This window comes from Mustela putorius, unplaced genomic scaffold, assembly GCF_011764305.1.
Source record: "Mustela putorius furo isolate JIRA1106 unplaced genomic scaffold, ASM1176430v1.1 tig00000421_pilon_pilon_pilon, whole genome shotgun sequence".
NCBI lineage: Eukaryota > Metazoa > Chordata > Mammalia > Carnivora > Mustelidae > Mustela > Mustela putorius.
The window spans coordinates 2,946,417-2,971,960 of record NW_025421375.1 but is presented as its reverse complement, the minus strand read 5'-3'; the positions used below and the strand labels follow the sequence as shown (position 1 = coordinate 2,971,960).

Genomic DNA, 25,544 nt, shown 5'->3' with positions numbered 1-25,544 from the left:
CACGCAGCTAATTAGTGAAGGAGCTGGGATTCAGGTCCGGGAAGGGCGGCTCTCGAGTCCACGGTTCTCCTTATCACACTGAAGAACTTCTTGGCCACTCTTAACAAGTCAGCTAGACTGGCCTACCAGGAAAGGAGCAACAGACTTACCTCCCTGCTTTTTCTCCAGTCTTTGGCCACCAAGGCAGCAGAAAAGGAGGAATACATATTCTTCAAGGACTTTTGTGTTAGGGGTTTTTTTTTAAGTATATTTCAGCTATTAATATTAATGTGCACTCCATGTCTGACACACTGGTACAGAATTCTGGTATAGATAACAAAGGAAAAGCCACTGGACTTAGAGTCAAGGAACAGAGCTCGTGCTTTGGGTCTGCCATTGACCTAGGTGATTGCGTAAACCTTAGTTAACTCTTTGGTCAGATGAGGGTGGTACCACGATTTGCTTAGAGAAACAAAGGAGATAAAACACGTGAGAGCATCTTGCACAGTGTAAGTCCTTGACAATGGGACTTGCCGCGGTGATTGCTATTGTTCATTCACATGAGTACAAGACTGACTGTTTGAAGACGTATCCCGGAGACGTCTGGGGGCCTATCTCTAATTAGAAATCAATTCTGGGATGATTCACAAAGTAAAGAGTCAATACACTTATTAATCAATAAGCTAAATTATTAATCAATAAGCTAAGTCTTGTGTAATTTTATGTTCTTGGTTGGGTTCGAAAGGATTAATAGATTAATAGAGTCCATTTATTTGGAGGGGTGAAAACTTCCCTGTAATAAAGCTAAAGGGACCATTGAGTACAATCTGGGGCAGAAGGAAGCTTTTTTAAAAACCAGGAGGGACCCACGTTCAGAATCTTGATTGCTAGTAAGTCTTTGCTATGGCAGCATTTCTACAGAATATCAGTTTTGAAGGGTCTTTGGATATTCCATTAGACAAGGTATTAGGAAATCTAGATTTAATCAAGTTGTTGCAGGTGCCTGGGTGGCTCAGTCCTTAAGCATCTACCTTCAGCTCAGGTCACGATCCCAGGGTCCTAGGATCCAGCCTGCATCAGGCCCCCTGCTCAGTGGGGAGTCTGCTTCTCCCTTTCAATTTCCCTCTGTGTGCGAGCGAGCTCTCTGTCTCTCTTTCTTTCTCTCAAATAAATAAATCTTAAAAAAAAAATAAATAATCAAGTTGTTGCTAGCTAGCTAGCTTACATGCTATTTAACCGCATCACTTCCCAGAGTCACAGAGATGCTTGTACGGAGTGGGAATCTGCAACAGGGATATGGTATGCAGCGTATCTCAACTCAATTTGACATTAGAACCCCCACCACTCCACCCCAGACTAGCTCATGGAACAAGTTTTTCATGGAATACATTTGGGAGACGTTTTATCGTAAATAGAAATTATTCTAGAACACTGAGATGCATGGAAATTTGCATAAAGACTCAGATTTGGCCAAGTGCCTAAATTTCAGGCACTGTGCTAGGTACTTTCACATATGTTGTCTAATTTAATCTGCAAAATGCAATCCTCTGAGGGTGATAAGGAATTCAGGCTTAAAGCATTTAAGTAATTGGCCAGAAGTCACAAAATGAAAGAAAGGCAGAGCCGAGAGTGAACCCTGACCTCACCACCTCCAAGTGAGCGCTCATCTTGGTGGCTCGGGCCTTCGCGTGACTCAGTCCCGGCCGTACCAGTCCTCCGGCCCCACTCCCATCTGAAGACCATCCGCAGAGCTCCCAAGCCCAGCCACGCAGGACTCGCGCTTTTCCAAACGCTTCTGCAGACCACAGGTGCAGACAACTTCTAACCAAGGCAGTTTCTTCTCAGGTCTCCTGTATTGACCTCTTTCATGCGGCCACTGGGGGGAAAAGTTAACTTCAAAAAGAAAAGTTGACCCATGCTGAAGTTCATCATCGCCCTGGGTCGCTTTTCCAGCTGCTGCCCCATTCTAAGGACTGATTCTTCTCCTCCCTCTGGCTACCCTTATTCGTTCCTGGCTTTGAAAGAGAAGGGACAAAAAGAGATCAAACAGTGAAGGAATTCCTAACAGGCGTACCCTGCGATGTTTGAGCGACTTTTATGAAACACCTTACAGGGGAAGAGGTTGAAACTCTGGGCTAGCTGAAATTTTCACATTACCTGCAAGCCAGAAGTTGGAGCATTTGCCTCCGGATAGATTGAAGAAAGCACAGAGGAAGGGAAGGGAAATGACACTTATTAAACGCCCACTGTGTACAGGTGCTGTATACATATTAATGAATTTTAATTTTCATCTGAGTATAATTCTCGTTTTAAAGCTAAATGAAAACTGAGACTTGGAGAGACTGGGTAACTGACCAGAATCACACACTAATAAGCGGTTGCAAGATGTTCTGACTCCAAAGCACTTGGGTACTCAGTGTTTCGGGTACTCAGTGTGCTGCCTCTTGGCTAAACACTGTTTTCCCATTACCACCAGAGAAAGACAAAAAGGAAAACACAGGTGTTCATAGCATGAGATTATGGAGATTAATAACATCCTTTTTGAATTGATAAGTTTTAGAATACTCAGAAAAATATTTTTTAGCCTTTTAATTTTTCTTAAGTCATATGCTACTTGATTATGAAGATCTAGTTGGAAGAATAATTTAATCACCATTTTAGCTTCTATAAAAACCTTTCACTGAGAAACTCAAAATACTTAATGAGTATTCATTAAGGCTCATTTAAGCCCTTTGAAGTACAGACTCATCATTATTTATTCTTTGGGAAGTGAGGAAACTGAGGCACAGAGCAGCTGAGTGCCTTTTTCACACACTCTTACTAACCTAGATTAGTGTCCCAAATCCCAAACTGGGGTTTTATTCCCAAGTCTTTCAGTTAATTGTTTTTTCATAGAAATGACTCAAGTAGCCACAAAATGAAATTGCAGAAAGTATCTATCTATCTGTATGTGTGTGTTTTGTTGTTGTTTTGGTGTTTGTCGTTTGTTTGTTTTCACAGCAACACTATTGACAATTTGGGTCAGGTGACTCTTTGTCATGGGCTGGGGGTACGCTGGGGCCAGGCAGGGGGACCTGTGCTTTGCACAAGGTTTACAGCCTCCCTGGTCTCTGCCCACGAAATGCCACTATCACCCTCCTCCCCACTGTGACAATCAGGGCTGTCCCTAGACATTGCCAAGTGTTGAGAATCATGCACATACCTTAGAAAATATAATAGTGTGCGCTAAGCCATCATGCTTTATGGTCCACTGCTCTCTTGTCAACGCATCCTTTCTCGATAGTCTAATAAAGTGCAGTCATAGTTAAAGAATCCAGAGTAAGGGCTGGAAAGAACATGCGAGGGTCATCTATTGCAGCATTTTTCAATTTTTTGAAATACGATGTTAACAGGGCCAGGAAGACGAAAGGTTTCAGTGGTCAGCTTCACTTGGGAAACAGTGGGTAAACAAGATCTCTTCATTCATTAAACAAGTATCAATTGAGCACCAACTGTTTTCTAACCACTCTCAGGGGACTCGGGAGTGTATCAGTGAACCAAAGAGCTCTGTTTTCTTGGATTGCAATTTTATTTTTTACTTTTTATTTTAAAGCTCTTATTTATTTACTGGACAGAGAGAGAGCACAAGCTCTCAGAGGGAGGAGGAGGAGGGGGAAAGGGAAACTTGCTGAGCAGAGAGCCCGATGCAGGGCTCAATGCCAGGACCCTGGGATCATGACCTGAGCTGAAGGCAGATGCATAACTGACTGAGCCACTCAGGGGCACCTGGATTGCAATTTTAAATTGGGTATTTAGATGACTTTCCTTACATTTGTAGCAAAAGTTAGAGAAATGTCAACAAAAATGTTATCCTGAGAATCAGCTGACTTTGAAATCTACAGTAAAAGTGTAGTATATCTTATATTATTACTTGTAAATTGCATCCTATACACCCTTAAATTCATATTAAACACACACACCTATACAAACACACACACACACACGCATCTCTTCCCTCTGGAGAGTACATGTTAAAATATTTATAATCATATCACTGCTTATATGAACATATAAAATAGAACAAGGCAATACGTAAATTTAAAGTATGTGCTAAAGTTAAACAAAAGACGAGACATTAAATGGAGACCGGAAACAAAACAAAGCAAGACAGTTTCCTTGTGCTGCACTTTGGGATCTTTTTTTGTGTGGTAGAGGGACCAGAAACCTCATGACTTCTAATCCAATTTAATCTCCACTGATCCGTCCTATGTCTTCCGTTCACAGTAGTGGATGTTGGGAATTCAAATTCACTTTCCTCATTAAATCAAATTTCCTGTTGTGTTAAGTACCCCACGGTCACTGAGGGAAGTGTTTCTCAACTGAGGATGACCTACCCCTCAGGGACATTTGGAAGTTTCTGGAAGCAGTTTTGATTAGAGGAGCTGATGTGACTGCATCTAGTGGGCAGAGCCAGGGATGATGCTAACCATCTTACAATGCACAGGACAGCTCAGTAACAAAGAACCATCTGGTCCCAATGTCGACAGTGTCCAGGTTGAGAAACCATTCCTAAATGACTTGAAATGATCACCATATGCATGTCGCATAAAGTATGTCCATAAACTTCATTTCTGACCCGAGACTGAGCTTTGCCCATGGCAATAGGACAAGGGAGGGATGATTAAAATGTGAAGATTCAACCCAAGCTTTGTCTGCATGACCTGTACATGTCCACAGCTTTCCAGATTTCTCTCGTGGGCTCCTGCATCTGGTTGTCTACGTAACGCCCAGCACACAGCTGTGTGACTTCTTGCAAGTGGAATTTCTTCTTTCTTTTAGGTGTTTGTGTAGACTGTAAGCAACAAGCATCAGCAATAGAAGGATCTCAAATTCAGTACTGCAGAAACCAAACACACTCAAAACATGTGTTGCACCTATCCTAGGGGTGTGCCTGTGCTTTGGGATTGAAATATTTTTCCAGAAAGTATACAGGATGGCTTAATTTTGTGGCTTAGCAGTAGATCTTTATTATTTACCGTGTGGATTTTTAAGAAAAGAAACTAGAACATTGTGTGATGACAACAACCTTATCCTGTAGCCACTTTGCAGCGTTCTAATCGTGCATCAGGGAAATGCACGCGTTTCTCCGAACACCAAAGCCCTTTATCCTTTGAGGCTGAACCCCACCCTGCGTGGTCCCTTTATGGATCTAGATCAGCAGTCAAATTGTGTTTAGCTTTTAGGCCTTGAGGACACCTGGATCTTCAGAGTGACATTGATGAATTTTTGCCTGTCATGGTTTCCATTAACAGCTGAGGATGGATTCTCAGAAGACTAGACATTGAAACTCATCTCAACCTTATGGAGACTTAGCTGAAATCCACCCATTTTTTTTTATCTATTTCACTCATTCCCACTGCTCTTCTGTCCTTTCTGTTTCACCTTTCTGTCCTTTGCCGCAGTCCATCTTGTTGATTTATCCCCCGTTCTCACTTAGCGGAGTACTTTGAGAATTCTTTGCCACACATTATTTTTGTTGGCATTATAATAGCCTCATTGCATGTTATCTTGTGATTCTTGAAGCATAGTCATTTGTTTCTTTATTTCTTGACTGTTCCGTGCCAGATTTAAACTCAGTCACATCGAAGACCAGTGAGGATCCCAATATTTCTGATGAGAGGATTCTGTTTTCATGTCAAAATTTTACAAAGCCCAGAATGCTAGTAATAATAAATTTCATGTGTATCGATTGAATTAAACATGTATGTTTATATAGATTCATGAACCTCTGCCATAATTCTGGGCTCCCACACTACCTTGCCACCCAGGTCTGTGGTCCTTGGAGACACAGACAGTGTTATTGAGTTTATCTTGCTGGTGAACTTAGAGTACGCGACTGCAACATGTGGCTGGTGCAAAGACATGAAGTGGATATTACAGGATAGTCTGCTATTTAATTTGAGTGGTCCCCAGGAAAGCCTGGAAAACCCCATGAAACCCATACTCTACATGGTGGCATGCAGAATTTCTAGTTGTGTGAGAAAAAAATTATTAAAAATATGCATTAAGTGGGGCGCCTGGGTGGCTCAGTGGGTAAAGCCGCTGCCTTCGGCTCAGGTCATGATCTCAGGGTCCTGGGATCGAGTCCCGCATCGGGCTCTCTGCTCAGCGGGGAGCCTGCTTCCTCCTCTCTCTCTCTCTCTCTCTCTCTCTCTCTCTCTCTGCCTGCCTCTCTGCTTACTTGTGATCTCTGTCTGTCAAATAAAATAAATAAAATCTTTAAAAAAAAAATATGCATTAAGAAATCCAGAAGAAAAGCCTACATCCAATTGGAAGATGGGGGAGACAATAAGGCAACCACTGAGCGTTTTACAAATGTAGAATGGAAAATGAGAGAAACAAAAGTGACAGGAGTGTGTTAAATAATCATTGTGAAGAGTGCTTGTGTCCCATATACTTGTGTCTCTGATTTTCTCCAGTTTTTGGTGGGGGGGAACTTGCTTTTTTTTGGGGGGGGGTGGAAAACTTCCCTCTATATTATGAGGAGTAAAGTAGAGAGTTTCCATCCAATGTTGGGCTCACTAAATCTACTGTGGGAAAAAGACCACCCCCTATTTTCAGGTTTATTCAGTTGCATTGCTGTATCCAAACCATGTGTCAGTTGGCCTGTTTCATATGCACAGAAGGAGGTAGAGATAATGGTTATAAAACCCATGCACATTGTAATTCCAAGACACATCCTGAAAGATAACTAGTTATTTAACTGAACCCAGGTTCAGAGAAGTTCTGTGACTAGAACACTTCTTGGAATACCAGTGAAGGCCAAAAATAAGAAAGAAGATTCCCTATCAATGTCCTTTCCATAAATAAATGTCTCCTTGAACTTCACCACTCCTGGTTCCTTCCCCTTCAGAAGATTCATGTTTGAATCCCCCTGACAGCCTTTTAACCTTAGTTTCTGCTTTTGTAAAACAAAACTCTAGTTCTTATACTTCCTAACTCAAAGCATTGTAAGCATTGGATGAAATTGTTGGTAAAAGTTCTTTTTGAGCTAAAATGGACCAAATAAGCCTGAGAAATGTTAGCACTGGTGCAGGTAGATGAACCACATCTGTCACAGGATATGAACCAGTGATTCAGTCTTCTACCAAGCAGAGGATCTCTACAGGCATTTATTGTGCACTTTTTAAAAATTGATTTTCCCTTTTCTTTTTCTTTCATGCCCAGTTTGGAACTGAAGTGGTCTCACATCGAATGGTCACAGACTGACTACGAGGTCTGTGAGAATGTGGGCATGTTGTCTTTGGAAATTACCAGAAGGGGATATTCCATGGACTCCGCCTTCGTGAGTGTGAAGGTAACAACTCTAAAATGTGAAGTGTCAGGCTAAAACTTGGGCTGCTGGTTGGTGCTTTTCAATTATTTTCTTAAGAAGAAAACCAGAATAACCATGGAAATTTCAAATTGCAGGATTACCCCATTATTTTAGAGATTCTATACCTAACATTTTCTTGTCCGTCCCCCCTTTATCTAGCTTCATTAGCTTCTAGATAAGGTATTTTAAACCCATTTTTTGTTTTTAAATCTGGTCATTAAGTCTGGAAGTTTGACTTTACAGCAAGATATATCCAACCTAGTGAATTCAGGCCAAAGTCTGCTTTGGAAAAGAAAGCTTGTTTGCAAGACCTTATGAGGTCTCCAGAGCAAATTTCAGCCCCCAGATGGCTTTCTCTTAGTATGGCACCAGGATCACTTCTGGTGGTGTTAGTGGATGAGGAAAATCAAGGACAAACTTATCTAAAGAGTCACCCAAGTTAAAATTAAGAGGACACATATCAATCTAGGCCTCCGAGGGGCACCTGGGTGGCTCAGTGGGTTAAGCCTTTGCCTTTGGCTCAGGTCATGATCTCAGGGTACTGGGATGGAGCCCCACATTGGGCTCCCTGCTCAGTGGGGAGCCTGCTTCCCCCGTCTCACTGCCTACTTGTGATCTCTCTCTCTGTCAAATAGATAGATAAAATCTTAAAAAAAAAAAAAAATCAGGCCTCCAAAATATAAAGAATATTCAGTAATCACTTAGAGATTAGTTGTATTTTTATTCCTTGCCATTGGCTTGGATCATGGAGCACAACTTAATGGCTTCTAGAACTGAAGGATCTTTTTAGGAGTCACTATCACAGTAACACTTCAAGAGAATGACAGCTTGAAAAGCTTTCCACCAACTAACAATGGTGAATGAGCCTTGGAGACTCTACTCCTCAATCTCATGAAAGAGGCAGTGATATCAGCTTCTGGAAAAAATGGCCATCTAAGTTCAGTCTCCATTGCAATGATACACTGTATCATTACAATAGGTTACATCACATCATTACATCATTACATTACAATGATACATTCAAATCACCCTCAGAACCTTGTGCACCCCAGTTGTACCATAGCCGCATTTAGTATTGATCTTTCCAGTGGATATGGACTTTTTCACTCCAGATCTGTGGGTGCTTTATTGTTTCTGAAACATCAGACAACTAGGTACGCCCTATAATTTCCCAGCAGATCATTTGTACCAAAAGATATCTGCCTGAACAGTATTTAAATGATGCTTTGGTCATCTATAGAAAGCATCATATGCTTATGTCTAGAGTTTGGGGCCACACACCATTCACCTGGCCAGGTAGAAAGAACATACGTAGCGTGACATGGAACCTTTTGTCTACTTCGGCTGCATGCGCACCGCGATCCTGCCGGTGAGTGTGCAAGCCTTTATCAAACACTGCCCCGAGTCTTCAGAAACAGCTCTGCCCAGAGCACTGATGCCACTGTATACCAGAGCATATTGGCTGCTTGACCAGAAGCAGGGGAAGAGAAAGCACTTTCCCCTGCATTGTTAGCCCTGGTTTGAAGTGCGCACCTTCTCGAGGCTGATTGCTCCCACCAGCGTGCCTCAGACCATTCCTTTTCCCACATCGGATTCTGTCAACTCAGTGGTGGTAAAATGCTAAGTAATTGCATGTGCAAGAAGCCTGCAGGGAATGTAACTTCCGGCATATGGTGGCTACAGGTGTACAATGGGCTGCCTTTTCACAATGCAAGGTTGTGCAGGAGGAGCCTTGGCATTGTGGGCAAAGCGTAAATGGAAGCTTAGCAGGAAGTTCCCTCTCCAACACATTTCCACGGCAGACCCATTCTCAGGTCTTAGAGCCTTTGATGAGCAATGGAGGGAATGTTTAAAGCCAAAAAAAAAATAGGAACTTTGAAGTTTTCCATGGTGCGCTTCATTTCTTGGCATGAAGGTAAAGAAACATAGTAACCCACATTCTTGGCCATCTTAAATGTCTAAGAAAGGACAAAGTAACAGCTGTCTCTTGTGCTTACACCGGGTTCTCATCTGATGACTTCTTTTTCACACTAACCAAGGACACTTTTCTTATCGCAGATTTAGGCTCCCTCCGGGGAAGATAAGGCCGGGACTTGAGAGCCCTAAATCGCCTCTGGTTTTCTGCCCTGGAAGTGGGGAACAGGAGATCAGCAGTCTCTGCAGATGAGCACCACTTTTGTTGTTGTTGTTAATGACTTATTTCATGGAGATTCGAAATCCTCCACTGTGTGTGTGGATTGATTTTGTGTGGCCATTCATCAGGTTGGCCACCCCCATGGGGCATACATCTATTTCTGTGAAGAGCAGTGGTTTCATCCTTACAGGAAAATTGACCAGAGTTGTTTCAGGTCAACTTGTCTAAGGCATTCCATGCCCTGAAACTCGTAAGACACCCCAAAGCTACTTGTGGGGAGCCCCTGCTGTTGCTTCTCCTTCTCCCCCCTTTCGTCTGAGGCACCATTCAAAGCCAGTTTGGGGTGGAAGGAAGGGGATGAGATAAATAGAACTTCATAAGAAAGAGAAAAGTGGTGCTTAAAATTTATGCTGCTTTCTCCAGTGACTGAATCATTTATAAAGAAGCGAAAAAGAGAGAAAAAAGAGCTTTACTTTGACTTCCATTGATATTCGTCTAAGAAAAGGTTAAGTTTAAGGAAGATCCATGTAGCTTAGATCAAAATGGTTTATTATAATTGAAAAAAAAAAAAACCCTTTATGTTAAAAACAGACTAAAGAACATGAATTGGGGTGTCTAGCTGGCTCAGCCACAAGAGCATGCAACTCTTGTTCTGGGGGTCATGAGTTCAAGCCCCATTTTGGGTAGTGGGGTGTAGAGCCTCCTTAAAAAAACAAACAAACAAAAAACCAAGAGTTTAATCTATTGTGACACTACACTAGATGTTTCTGTCTTAAAAATAATTATTTTTATTTAAAAAGGACATTTTGTTCTTCTTAAGGTCAACCAATTGTCAGCTACAGTTGGAAAAGACTTCACTCTGACTCCGTCTAAACTGATTCAGTTTGACCCAGGTATGATTCATGTCTGCAGTTTGTTTCCTGTTTGTGGAAGAATGTGTGGTGATCATGAGGACTTACTTCAGCTACTCTACGAGAGATCAGTTTGGACTTGAGTTTTTGTCCCTCATATTTCACTTCATCACAAGTGAATATTTATTTAAAATGAGAAGAAAGCTCATAACTAATAAATATAAAATATCAAAGCAAACATCCAAAACACCCAGGAAAGGGTGTCATCTAAAAAACTATTTGAGGATACCTGAGTAACTCAGTTGATTAAATGTCAGACTTCCGTTTTGGGCTCAGGTCATGGTCTCAGGGTTGTGAGATCGACCCCCACATTGGGCTCCACACTGGGCTTGAAGCCAGCTTAAGATTCTCTCTCTCCCTTTCCCCCATTCCCCCTTCTAACCCCCCCAAAATGAAATAAAAAATTTCTTGGAGTCCTAACATAAAGCTGGGCTAATATAATTGCCTCATACTTTGATGGAAATTTTCGGAAAATCATATTTGCATGAGGCCATTTGTAAATGATTTCTCTTGGAATAGGTTGAAATGAGGGGATTCCAGGGAAGATTAATTAGATAGCACATATTTTGTTTTAAATCTGTGGAAAATATTTTGCCGGGTGCAAAAGGGAATATAAAAGTATGGTGCCTACTCTCAAAGGTGTTCTATCATGTGGGAAATAGAGACATGAAAACAACTCACTAAGTACAGTGGGACCCAAAAGATGAGCCATTGTTCTAAGAGGAATCCTGGAAGACTTCCCAGAGGAGAGGTACTCTGAGCAAGCAGAAGGAGGAGGAGGAGGGGACCTCAGGGTAAAGGAGCAACATACTTCTGGGAGACCGTGCCTGATGAACCGTTCCTGGAGCCACACCTTCCTTTCCTGGTTTCTGTTGAAGGTGCAGGTAGCTCTCCTTCATGGCACACATGGTTCTCTCTTTCTCTCTGGTCTGGGATGGACCTGGATCCCTTGTCTGTGGACAGATAGAAAAGGACTTACAAAGCAGCTGGGGCCTGTTGCTTCGTGCTCTCCCATAGGGGAGGTGTTCTGCACTCTGAGAACATTCCACCAAGTCACAACTCTTGCCGTTATCGGTCACTGACACATGATGATTCAAAACAAAGCGGCCCAAGTATTATCACCATTCCAAAATTGACAACCTTCGTAGCAAACATAGAGAAGAAATGCCTCTCTGCCCTTCACCACAAATAGCATGATGCTTTGTGACTAGTTTAGTTTGCGAAGGCTGCCCTCATAAAATATCACAAACCCGGTAGCTTAAAAAGAGAACTGCATTTTCTCACAGTTCTGGAGGCCACAAGCTCAAGATCCAGGAGTCAGCAGCACCGATTCCTTCCCAGGGGAGGTGACAGAGAATCTGTTCCATGCCCGTCTTCCACGCTTTGGTGATTTGCTGGAATCCCTGGCATTCCTTGGCTTCGGCTGTATCTACAGCAGTCTTGTCCTTGTCCCCACATGGCTTTCTTGTGTGTGGGTTTGTGTACAATTTTTCCCCTTTTATAAGGACACCAATCATAATGGATTAGAGACCCACTCTATTATGACTTTATCTTAACCAGTTACTTCTGTAGTGACCTTATTTATAAGGTCATGTTTTGAAGTATGAAGAATTAAGATTTCGATGTAAAGATTTTGAGTACCCAACTCAACCTGTAACAATGAACCTTAAATTTGACACAAAACTACCCAAATATTATGACTGGCCTCCTTCCTGTGATATTTCCATTTCTGACTCGTGTTAAGTTTCTTCCTCAAGTGACCTGCTTTGTAGGAGAGCTGTTCCCACGATGTATTCAATGGTTACTCACAGATTGCTGCAGGCAACACAAGAGTGTTCTGGTCAACCTGAAGATGAAAGATTTGGGTGCTTTTGCATTGTGTGAGCTCCCTTTGTACTTCATGTTAAGGCAGTTCAAACCTTTCCACTTTGGAGAGAGCCAAGAGTCTTTGCCATATGTCCTCTTTATTATTGGAGGCCTGTCTGTCCCAAGGACTCCAGTGATTTGGGCTTTCAGTAGATTTCAAGCAGCCTGCCAGGTGCTCCATTTGGATTGATAGCAACTAGAAAGTATCACAGTCAGAGGAGGCTCTGAAATTTACTTCTAGGAGGTCCCACTGGATAAGATAAAGACCAATCTGTCTACAAGAGTTTACATGCTGTTTTGAGTAGATACTGATGACTTCTGGAGGCTCTCACTGGTCATCTTAAGACATCTTAAGAAAAAAAAAATCCTGTAAGTTAAAAAGAAACAATACCTCCTTGCTCATTGTTTTAGGAATGAACTAGCCAGAATGGTTTCATAAACTGAAGTCTTAATTTTGGGTATTTTAAAGTTCCCTATGTTCACAGGTTCTGTCAATGTTTATTTACTCCCATGTTGTTAAGCCTTACCTCTTCTGGGTCTGGTTCCCCACCCCCACTGCTTTTGCCCGGAGCAATCTGCTTCTTCAAAAACATAGCCTCCGCAATGGGTGAAGAAACAGAGTGAGAAATTAAAAATTGCGGGATATTATAAGGTTTGAGAACTTTGGGAAGGGTGCCGGAAAGAAACACATGACTTTTCAGTCTAGAGAGCTATGCCTCGCTGCTGTTGTACCGAAACCCAAACGGAACCTGCCTACTTTGCATTCAGCTATGGTGACTGATTGATTCGAAATGTAAATATTCTTGAGAAAATGATTGTTTTCCTTTTCAGTATGTGTTCTTGAAAGGTTGCTGCTTTCTTAATTGAGACTAAATCATTCCTAAGAGTCAAAATGTTTTCCAAAGGAACAGATCTCTGACATGGCATTTACTTAAAAGCACTGAGGAAACAGCTTTCAGTAGTGAAGTCTGCTTTGCAGGAAAATATCCAGGAATTGACCTACTCTAAAGTGGGCTGTGTCTGCGTAAGGTGACACCTTTTCTTCAGCACCTTTTGTTTTATGGGAACAGGAGGCCAGTTCAAGGCTTCTGAAATTGTTTATAATCTCAGTGATTTAACAACTACTTTACACCTTGAAAATGGGAAAGGAAGGAGAAAGAAAAACCCAGAAAGTTCTTACTGTCAATCTCATTAACCTATGCTCACCTGGTAAGCATGGAAACAAAAGTGGAATGCAAGCAAACCAATCAGAAAGTACGTAAATGAAATTTAGAAGAGATTTGCTCTAACCATCTGATTCTATTCCATAAGGTCTTAGAAAAACTTTATTTTGGGGAGGGGGTTGGGGTTTAATTTTTTTAAAAAATGACCCTTAATAATAAGAAGGCAATTGGTTGGACTTGGATTTTTTTTTCCTTAATTTTTATTTATTTATTTTTTGGTATTGGAGTTTTATTTGAATAATGCTTAACTTTGGGGGCTTTGAGAGTCAAAACAGTTCTCTGAACATTAAACTTCTTCACAGTCTTGTCTCTTATGCCTTCCTGCCTTTTTTATTACAACAGCTGCCTATGTGGTCTCCCCACTTCTAGCCTCTTTGCCCATCTTCCCGGGTCCCTAAGTCTTCCTGTGTAACACTGAGATTGATTTTTCTAAGACCGTCATTTTCAAGAGTCTTCCTTGTTGCCTATGGTTTAAGGTCTGAATCCAGCCACCTGGTGTCCAGGGCTCTCTGCAGCCTGGCCACAAACTGCCTTTGCTTTTTTCCATCTCCCGTTCCCTGGTGTGAGCTCTGTTCTAGCCTGTGCACCCGCTCAGCCTTCCCTGTTCAAGGCCTTTGCTCCTCTACCTTCCTGCCTTTGCATGTGCTGTCTTCCCACTCCCTCCCTCCAAAGCCTCTGAACTCTGAGGCCCACATATTCACCATCTAGTCTGCACCTTTTGGCAGCAAATCATTGCATAGCCTTGCATAGTGGCCTTTTCTGGTATTTACATCTTGTCTATTCAAAGAGGGTTTAAATTCCTTTATGTCAGGACATGGCATTCTCCATAGCATCTAACGCAAAGGTAAGTATGAAATAGATACAAAATGTATATTTTGATCCATCCACCCAGGAGGTAGGAATTATATGGCAGTTTATGTTAGATGTTTCAACTTCTATTTTTGCAAAGACTAGGAAAGTAATTGATTTATGGATTCAGTTAATACTGAAAGTTTAACAAATCGGTTGTCAGCCTGTTGTTGTTAGTGTTCTTTTTAATAAAATTATTTCAGCTACACTTTATTTTTCCCCCCCTCTAAGTGCAGCCAGGAGTAGGATAAGGGAACAGTTTCATCCTTCCAATGGATTCTTCAGGGGATTGAGGAAATGTTGATTAGATCATGAAATCTGTATGTGACACATCTTCAAAAAGGAGACTGTCATATAGACGGCACGATCGAGAGACATAAATCGGCAGCAAACAATGTGCAGAGAGAAAGGAATCCAAATTTTCAGAAGGGAAGGCTAGGGGAAAAAAATAATAATAAATATATATATATATTTATAAATATATAATAATATATATTATATCATATATAATATATAATATAATAATAATATTATATATATATATATATATAATATTCTACAGATGGGCTTCTGGGAATAAAAGCCCTCTAAGAGCCAGTGAATAAATGCCAGGGAGTAAATTTTCCAAAAACAGTCCTAGAAAGCTAAACCATACATTTGTTATCTTTTTTCCCCCTTGAACTTAAACCTTCTTCTCCACTAAACTGTACTTTTTTTTTTCTTCCATCACGTTCCCTTCTAAATAAACTAAGGGAGATATCCTGTAATCTGTGTCACAGAAATGGGTCAGGATCAGACAATCTCACACGTTTCTTCCAGTTTTAATATTTTGTGTTTCTGGGGTTGCTTTGTGCCCCATCTTTGTGGTGACAGAAAGGCTGGGGCTATGTTTGTAACATCAAAACCAAGCTTGACTATAACTCCATGAGCAGAGGCAGACAGAAAGAGGGGAGGGAAATGGGCCCAGTATATTTCTAAAAGCCCCCAACCCATAAATTCTCTTGAGAAAGGTATCAAATACTGAGTATGACATCATTAGAAAAAGCATTTGTGGGCTAGAAGGATCTCAGGAAGTGGAGCCGCCGATGGAGGCAGCTGTCTTTGGAAATCAATCACTTCAAGGGTTCCATGAATAGCATGAAGTACCCTCCGATAATCAGTTTTCACTGTCAGTACCAACCTCTTAAGATTTTTGGAACTATTAAGATTGTAAGATTGTGGTACTTGTAGGAGAGAAGGGGACCGGTTGTGGGGGGCCGGTAGGGCAGGGGGGCAGCATAAGTCTTGGATCTCATCTCCTAACCTTTTTCTTTTCTTTCTTTCTCTTTCTTTCTTTCTTTCTTTTTCTTTCTTTCTTTCTTTTTTTTTTTTTTTGTTCATCTCTTGCATAATGCAGCTTACTTTTTTGTTACAGTGTTTGCATTGAAACGGAATCATCATTGTCCAGGAACAAATGTGGTCTTTTAATATTATTTGGGAGAACAGCGGGACTCAAGCGAGTTGCTAACAGTACAATGGCTCGCTCGGGCTCCTGCCGCCTAGCTGTAGACATGTTAATTAATATATTTCTCTGACACCTAGGTGATTGAAATAGCAATTAAAGAGTAATTAAAATGTTTACTTCTTGTAGGAATGTCAACGAAGATGTGGAATATAGCAATTACCTATGACGGATTAGAGGAAGACGATGAGGCCTTTGAAGTGATTCTGAACTCCCCCGTGAATGCGGTTCTTGGCACAAAGACAAAAGCTGCAGTGAAAATTTTGGACTCAAAAGGAGGTATTCTTTGATCCTCATCTTGAAATCAGGAACTGTCCTGGCGCTCTAGCTGCTTGCTTTCAACAGCCAATGTGCTTGATAACGCCTTCAAATCAAAATGCTTAATTTCTTGTCAAGAAAGCAACCTCGGTCATGCTGTAGGCCCTTTATTCTGCTTTCTGCTTCATGTGGTTTTCCTCCTGCTAAGAACTAGCGTTTGAGAAAAGCAACAAGTCAGTGGCATGGTTGTTTTTTTTTCCCCCTACCCATTTGTTGTTCTCACCGAGGGGGAGACAATGTTGGTGAGAATCTATCGACAATTATTTTCTCCCAGAATTTGTAGGGCTGTAATTATCTTCCTCTGTTAAAGAGAGCTCTTAATGCCTCAAATCTGAATCCCCACTGTAGTGTAACCAGGAAAATTCTAAGAGAGGAAGGAGTTGGAGAGAAATTGATGTGAAAGATACATGTGGCCGGGGGCTTCAGGAGCAGCTGGGGAATATTAATGAATAACCTTGGGTTGCAGAACCAAGTAGGTCCTGGACAATATAAGTAAAAGAACAACCTGTGAACTAAACAAAATAAAAACCGAGCACAGGCCTTGGTGCTCTGATTTTTTTTTTTTTTTTCTCTGCTAAATACTTTCTACTTAGGTGTCTGGTTAGCATTTGACAAGCATCCAGTTACCACGCATGGACTCAGACCTCTGCTTTTACACCTGTCATGCCCCGCGGTATGTTTCCCTGCCTGAAATCCACTCTCCCCTCTTCTTTCTCCTATAATGAAAATAAACGCTATCCCCTTGCCTTCATGAAGCTCCTATTTCCACAACATCTTTCCCCATCACCTTTATGGCCAAACTGATTTCTTTTTCAGTAGAACTTTCTGGTCTCAGTAAGTACATAAAATATGTGAAATACTTACTTTACATATGAAGTACACAAGAGCCACGGGAGGGTGAGGGTTGGGGGTTTAGATTTTTGTCCTATGAATTGGAAGTGTTTCCAATAGAAGTAGTTCCATTAAGACTTTCTGGCTCTTTGTTCAGTAACAGTCGAATGCTAATTTTTTGTAACTGTGACTTGATTTCGCTTCTTCAGGCAATCCCAGTGCCTGAAGGAGACCCGGGAAAGGCTGAGCCTTTGCAGTGTTTACGAACTGACAATTGATCAGTGAAGAAGCCTGAGGAATGCTATAATATGAAGGGACTTGAGGCAGTTTCCCCAGTACAGGGTCTGATTGTAAAATTATGACAGTGGTTTCCATTTGGCGTTTGTGAAATCAATTTCATAACTTCATAACCACCCGGCAGAGGTGCAGAAGGGCGCAGCTCTCCTGCATGGCCGCGAAGGAGAGCAAAGGAGTTTCTGGCAAATGGCAAAGAGGCAACATCTGGGGAGAAACCGTCCATCTCAGTTTAAGGCCCTAGCTGCTGCAGGGGCTGTGTTGATGCGGATCACTTGCCTGTTGGTGTATAATGAACTGACTGGCCATCATTCATGCCCCCAGGACAGTGCCAGCCTTCATATTCCATCAGCCCCAACAAGCACAGCGCACGGGAGAAGAACATTTGGCACCCGCTGTCCCCCAGGTCTTCCTCACCCACCAATTCTGGTTCCTTTCATCTGGAAAGACGACCCCTTCCAACCTCCAAGCGGCTGGCAGTCACTAGGGGACACATTCAACAGGGTTTTCAGTCTCCAGATCTTTCTCGTATGAAGCTTAGGACCCGGGGGAATGGCAAAACGGTAAGGACGGGGAACTTCTGGGATGGGAGGTATGAAGGACATTGTAAAAGAATAAAAAATATAGTAATAAGTGTTCTAAGACACTGATGAAGCTGATTCACATAGTGAATGGGAACCACGGTTCCTTGCACAAGCATGCGATACCCGCCCCCCCCTTTTATTAAAGATTTTATTTTTGAGTAATCTCTACACCCATCATGGGGCTCGAACCCAGGACCCCGAGGTCAAGAGTCTGAGGCTCCACCGACTCAGCCAGCCAGGTGCCCCCATGCAGTGCCTTTTGGATACAGATATCATAACGCTGCCCACTTCCTTAACTTATACTAATTAAAGGGATGAATGTATTGACTCATCCATCTGATATCTGCTTTGGTGCCTTTATGGTCAAAACAGACAGCGGATAACCAGTGACCCTAGAATAGAATGAGATTAAGTGATCTACTTGGGTGTGGAAACCATGGCTTTGACCTTATTGACACAGGATTCTAACTAAGCACATTCTCATGAGTGGATGTGTGTGTGAGAGTGTGTGTGTGTGTGTGTGAAGTTTTCTTGGACCTCTGTGTACTATAAATATGCCAGGAAAATAAGGATGTCTTTTCTCCATAACAAACTATGAGTGTGTGAATCAACACTGGTAAGTTGGGATTAAGTCTAATGATTTTAAAAATTCTAATGATTTTGGCATGGAAAGTCTTAAGCAACACATGTTCTACCATTTTTTTCGACACTAATAAGATCTAACTGAAAGGGTTTCACCCTGATGCTGGTTATTATCTCAGCCAATTTTGTTCCTGTTTTGTACTGTCTTGATTTCAGGTCCTTCCATCCTCCGTTGATAGAAATGGAACCGACATCATCTATAATGTAAGCATAGTCTGAGAAAATTCCTAAATTTCTTGTATTTATGAATGCAGAATATTTAGTGAAACTATTTTTTAAAAAATTTCTTCTGTCTTTATGCGTTTCTCTTAAGAGCTTGTTTTGACATTTGTTTTCAAGGCTTGGGTGGTGAGGAAAAACAAAACAAAACAAAACCTTTTATCTTTCCACATTAACGCAATTTTTTAATTGCTTATTTTTCCAACAGACATTTTTATTTGTTCTCTGGGTGTTTGCTTTCTCTTTATTATGGTTTTCTGGTTTCCTCCAGTATCACGGAATAGTTTCCCTGCCGCTGGAGGAAGACGGTTCCCCATCCCACAAAAGCAAGGCCAAAGTCTTGATTATGAGCCAGACACAAAAGACGAGCAAATTGGCAGATAAGGTGGAATCCACAACCGACTCACACTTCCCCAGACAGGTAGGAAAATCTTCTTACTTCTTATTCATCCTACAACAGGCTGTTTGCTGGGCCATGAACCAGGCTTCAGGCTTGGGGATCACTCACTGAACACAAATGCTACCTAACAAACGAAGACCTGAAAGGGGTGAGTGTGTGATCAGCTCACGTGAAGTCCATCTACATTACCTTGCCTTCCCATAGGACCCGCTGCCCTCATTTCCAAAGAACTGCACGCTGGAATTAAGGGGACTTTTGCACTTTCAAGAAAACCTCCAAGAGCTGTACGAGTGCGATGGAATTGCCTGGAAAGCTTGGAGCCCCCGTACCAAGGTGGGACACAGGACGGGCCGTGAAGGCAGTCTGCTTGCATTATGCTCTGTGATAAACTGGTAGACAGGAAAGGATCTGAGAGCTCAGGCTACATCCTCCTGCCCTCGTTCTGCTTTGAACGTGAAGAGGAAAATACGGCCCAAGGGGTGTTTCACAAATCACAAAACACGTTCATTAATTGATACAATTAAAGCAGGTGTTTACTCCTTTTCTTTAATCATCAGAATGTCAAAAGTGTAAAATCGAAACAGTGCTGACTTCAGTAGTGTTTTCTGTAAAACGCCATGGCATCCCTCAAGGTGGAGAATTGGGATAAGGGCTGAGGTCATTTCTGGTGACAGAACTACTCTAGTCAAGTTAAGGGACTGTGGGACTCTGTGCAGAGGAGACTCTAGAGGGTAAAGACCATGATGTGAACATGGACAATATTTTTCAGGTGGTGGAAGGTAAATCCTGCCCAGCTGGGTGGTATCGTCACTCAGGGTACTGCCACTCCCTGGTCACGGAGCAGAAAGGCACCTGGAACTCAGCTGCCCGAGCTTGCAAGGAACAGTAAGAAACCCTCTTTCACATTAAGTAATGTTTTCTTTCATACTCTTTCTATTTTCTCATGCAATTGCAGGGTTGCTGCGTTCTTTGGAGCATTGAGTGTCCAATAACTACTTGGTTTTGTTTTAGGAAACCCAGGAGAGCTCTATAGTTCAGAATGGATTTGAGATTGACCTAGATAATGTGTAGTAACCTATCTCTCTAAGTGAAAACTGTGATTGCAGAAATTCTATGTTCTAGCCTCTTTTGGTCTTTAGGAGAAAGTCAGAGGAATTTTTCTGGGTCGGCAGCCTTGCAAGTTCTATCTTTAAAAAAAACAAAAAACTAAGTACGGATTCCTGTCCACTGATTTGGAAAATACATAGCAATGAAAGGTCTTATAGTATCAGACTTATGACAATGCCAGAGACAGTGATGATTATGAAACCAGACAAGTCGGACAAAGTGTCGGAGGGTCATGGAACACTTAGTGAAGGATGACTTGTGGTCAGATCATGACAACAAAATTTATCTAGCCCAGAAGGACTTTAAAAATGCATACATACCTATCCGTGCCCCCCCCTTTTTTGCCCACCTGGATATTATCCAGAACAGTGCAATTAGACTAATATTCCCCATGGCTGGAAATGGAGACTAGAGAGAAGTCCCTGGTGAAGGGCAGTCAGACCTTGCACTTCATCAAATTCCAGCAGTTGTGCTTATCTAAAAACACTGTTAAGAAATCGAAAGGGTGAACCACAGTTGGCAAAGCTTATCTCCAATCGTCCAGCTGATCTCGGTCTCAAACCCAGAAAATACCAACAATTCCTAGCAACCAGAACAAAAAGACAACCTGATGAAAAAAATAGCAAATGACTTGGAGACTTCATAAGGAAAGATATATAATTGGTTGATAAGTGCATGAAAAGATGCATCCGCATTAGACATCAGGGAAGTGCAAATGAAAACCACAGTGAAATACCTCTTCCCACCCAGGATAAAATCACAAAGACTGACAATACCTAAAGAGTTCTCATATATGCTGGTGGCAGTATAAAAGGGTACAACCGCTTTGTAGAGCTGTCTGGGAGTTTTTAAAAGAAGGTTACGTACATTTATCCTGTGGCTTAACATCCCTACTCCTAGGTATTTACCTGAAAGAGAGAAATATTTGTGCTAAAGGGGTAGCTCAGTTGGAGGAGCATGTGACTCTCGATCTGGGGGCCATGAGTTCAAGCCCCACAACGGGTGTAGAGATTACTTAAATAAATAAAAGTTAAAAAAATATGCTAGAAAAAGAATTCTTTCACAAGAATTTAATAACAACTTTAAAAAAAAGAATAATAATAGTTTGGGTATGGGGTACCTGAGTGGTTCAGTGGATTAAGCATCTCCCTTCAGCTCAGGTCATGATTCCAGGGTCCTGGGATGACACCCTGCTTCGGGCTCCCTGCTCAGCGAGGGGTCTGCTTCTCCCTCTGCCTCCCCCTGCTCATCTCATGCTCTCTCTCTCTCACTCACTCTGTCACATAAATAAATAAAATCTCAAAAAAATAATAATAGTTTGGGTCATTTGTCTTTTTGTTGTTGATTTATAAGGGTTCTTTATATTTTCTCTATCAACAAGGAAATAGACAAATATTCTTCTTCTGATCATTTTATGAATGATAAAATGGAATGAACTACTAAAACCTCCAACAATGTGAATAAATCTCAAAAACCTGTAGAGGAAGCAACCCAACATAAAAAGAATGCATATTGTATGATTTTGTTTACATGAATAGGAATAACTAATTTACTAGTTGGTGAAAGAAATAAAAACAAAAACAAAAACAGTTATCCCTGGTAGGGATTGTAGGGTGATTAAAAAGTAGAATGAGGTAAGATTCTAGAGTGATGGAGAGGTTCCATGTCTTGCTCTGGGTGGGTTGTTACATAGAAATATACAACTGTAAAAATTCATTGAATTGAATATTTAAAATGGATGCATTTTACTGTATCTAAATTATAACTAGATTTTTATTTCTTTTTAAGATTAATTGATTTTAGAGGGAGAAAAGGTGGGCTGGGGAGGAGCAGAAGGAGAGGGAGAAAGAATCTTAAGCAGACACTGGGCTGAGTCCCACTCTGGGCTTGATCCCACAATCCCAAGATCACCAGCTGAGCCACAACCAAAAGTCAGACACTCAACCGACCATGCCACCCATGCACCCCATAACCAGATTTTTAGAGAGCTAATTAAATATTTTAAGAGTCTATGTTGTTTTGGTGGCTCAGTCAGTTAAGCATCTGCCTTCAGCTCAGGTCATAGTCTCAGGGTCCTGGGATCGAGCCTCACATCGGGCTCTCTGCTCAGCAGGGAGCCTGCCTCCTCCTCTCTCTCTCTGCCTGCCTCTCTGCCTACTTGTGATCTGTCTGTCAAATAAATAAAAATAAAATATATATATATATGTATATATATATATTTTAAGTCTTTTCAAAAACTGGTCAAATCAACCCCCTTTTTTCACTGATGTATTTCATGTCTTAAAAAAGAGTGCTATAGAGTTTAATCAGTGACTTTCAGGTTTTTGTTGATGAGTGGGTGTAGTATAAAGTAAGGTAAACTATTTTTTGATTTTACAAATAATTATTGTCTAAATGCATGTCTTCCCATATTGCTGTATATTTAGAGACAATGAAGACATTCTTCCACCCAAATAAATGGGTGTCCTACTTTTATTTAAATTGTGTCTGAATGCATTGATAGCCCAAGTAGGAAGAGTGGTATAGATCTTTTTTCCTTCTTGAGGAAAGGGCTCTGTATGGAATGAAAAGCTCTCTGATTCAGCACAGAGAAGATCGCAACATGTTCCGAGGAAGAGGAGGGTGTGGTTGTGTATACTGACCAAAATGAGGAGGCGTGCAGGAGAGCAGTTACACTCTATCCAAGGTTACCCCGATCAAATTGTTGTGGGATTCGTTGATGAAATATAGGTGAGCAGAGCAACAGAACCCCAAACCTCAAGCTTAAAGGCAGCCTTATTGTTCCTCTTCCAGGGGTCCTCAGAGGACAATGCAGCTAACTCTGTTGGCCTATAATGAAGCTCTAACTGGTTCTTCCTGTTATGAGAAGAGTAAAGTCCATGTGGACTGAGCGATATCTTTCCATCCCTTCATCACTGTTGGCCTCAGGTCACTGAGTATATTTTCTTAGAAGGACTGTCTTTACTCTGATACTATGATCTCTTGCTTTTTGGTGTCAAAATTCATTTCTTTTGAAATCATGGCAATTTGTAATAATACTGGTATCTTCCTGGTGACCAACCTACATTAACCCCCAATATATATTTTATTTTATTGATCCACCTAATTGCAGCTGGGTTTTAATGGTGAGTACAAAGAGTACAAAGACTAGTTATGCATCTATTAATTTTCTCATAAATCTAATAATATTATGCAATTCCCTCATCCCAGTAATAAACTTGAGGCTCGAATTAATTTAAAAGTCTAGCTACTTCCTCCTGCATTTGACCTAAGATCTCATCTGTGACTTGGGTTTAAGCACGTTTACACCCTGACTCTTTTACTGTAGCCTGACCTAGTTCTACGTGCCTCCTTGCCAATAATGCCTTCCTTTTATATTACACAGTACAGTTTACAGAATTCCTTCACCTATACTAGCTTATTTGACCCTCCCATCATTTCTGTGAGGGAAGCATGTATAATTATCTACATTCTACAGATAAAACAAGAGATTTGGGGAAGCAAAATCACTCGCTTGCAGACTTCATTTCTATTATACTTCCCAAAATAGTTCCTTAAGGACAGAGGCTATCTCCTCTCAGGTGAATCGAGAAGCACACCTATCTTAATTTTGTGTTGAACTAATCTAAAGTAGGTTTCAAAACTTTTTGTATGAGTACTTTGTATCTTTCATAGCAAAGATACAGTGCAATTTTTATTAAATTATGGACCCTAAGTTTCTTTTGGGTTGGAATCAAAGTAATCTTTCAGAGCAAACCTAAGATACAATCAGATTCTCAGTTTATAAATTCATTCATTCAACAAATATTTGTTTGGGCACTTACTGTACTGGAAATGTCTAGGCCAGACTGCATCTCAAAGTATTATCCCCCACATTGGCCCCACAGCCCAGTAACTAAATCATTCTTTATTCATCAAAGAACTTCAGAGAAATTGACACTGTCTCCGTCCAGATACAACTGTCCCATATGGCAAGTCTTTATTAAAGATTTTAAAAATTTATTTGAGACAGAGAGAGTGAAAGCGAGAGAGAGAGCATGAGCGGGGGGAGGGAGAAGCCGGCTCCCCACTGAGCAGGGAGCCCCATGTGGGGCTTGATCCTAGGACTCCAGGTTCATGACCTGAGCTGAACGAAGGCAGACGCTTAACCTACTGAGCCACCCAGGCGCCTATACAGCAAGTCTTTAAGCCCTGCATTTTTATATCAGTGAGGTGTCATACAACCCTGACAATTCCTTCCCACATCTCTTTCTCACAAAGCTCTATTAAGAAGGTGAAAGTCACCTTTTTAATTGCCTGGATGGCTCAGTCCCTAAGCCTCTGCCTTGGGCTCTGGTCATGATCTCAGAGTCCTGGGATCAAGTCCCACATCAGGCTCCCTGCTTGGCAGGAAGGCTGCTTCCCCTCTCCCATTCCCCCTGCTATGTTCCCTCTCTCGCTGTGTTTCTCTCTGTCAAATAAATAAATAAAATCATAAAAAAAAAAATAGGTGAAAGTCAGTGGGGCATCTGGGTGGCTCAGTGGGTTGAGCGTTAGACTTCTTGGTTTCAGCTCAAGTCCTGATTTCAGGATCATGATCTCAGGGTCATGAGATGAGGCCCTGCATCAGGCTCCTGCTTAGTGGGGAGTCTCCTTGAGATTCTTCTTCTCCCTCTGCCCTTCCCCCTGCTCTCTCTCTCTCTCTCCCTCTCTAAAAGTAAATAAATGAAACTTTTAAAAAATGTGAAAGTCCCTAAATTTAAATGGCAGCGTTTAGCTCTATTGAGTTGATGTCTCTGGACCTAAACCTAAACAATGTGAGTTCCACGCTGTGTTTGTTGATTGCATATGTGAACACACAAATGGTATTTAGAAATAGTACAAAGAGAAGGATATTTTGTGTTAGAATAACTATTATAAAATCTATTACAGTAGTGATGGAAAATTTCCATGTCATATTAATTCAAGGGTATTAAAGATCATAATCTAGTAGATCATGGCATTATAAGCAGGTTCAAAAGTAATTTGTTCATATTACTTTGAAGTTATTTTGGTAAACTCTAGTCCCAGGGAATTATTTTAAGCTCTAGAACTGTGATTTCTTTTGAGATATAAAACTAAGAAAAATTTCAGAACAAAAAAAAGTTTTAAGGGACAATTGGAGTTTTTTCATCATATTTTAGAAAGAGACTGTGTATCTGTTGGTAATAAAAACCCTTTCAAAGTACACTTTATGTTGTTTACCAGATTGGTCCAGAACTTAAAACATTTCTCAAATACCATTTCCAGGATGTGTAAGGGAGGTAAAGATGAATATGCATTGTATTTTGAAAGGATGAGAATGATTACCCCA

The 25,544-nt window shown here is 41.3% G+C and overlaps 1 protein-coding gene across 1 annotated transcript in view; it reads left to right on the top strand.

Moving 5' to 3' along the window:
• The window catches only part of FREM1 (FRAS1 related extracellular matrix 1), a 181,547-nt gene that overhangs the window by 147,438 nt on the left and 8,565 nt on the right, over positions 1 to 25,544 (top strand). The window contains 8 exon segments of the mRNA XM_045079647.1: positions 7,186 to 7,315; positions 10,288 to 10,360; positions 15,947 to 16,096; positions 17,585 to 17,823; positions 18,643 to 18,690; positions 18,977 to 19,126; positions 19,310 to 19,438; positions 19,875 to 19,990. Coding sequence (XP_044935582.1) covers positions 7,186 to 7,315; positions 10,288 to 10,360; positions 15,947 to 16,096; positions 17,585 to 17,823; positions 18,643 to 18,690; positions 18,977 to 19,126; positions 19,310 to 19,438; positions 19,875 to 19,990 — 1,035 coding nt within the window.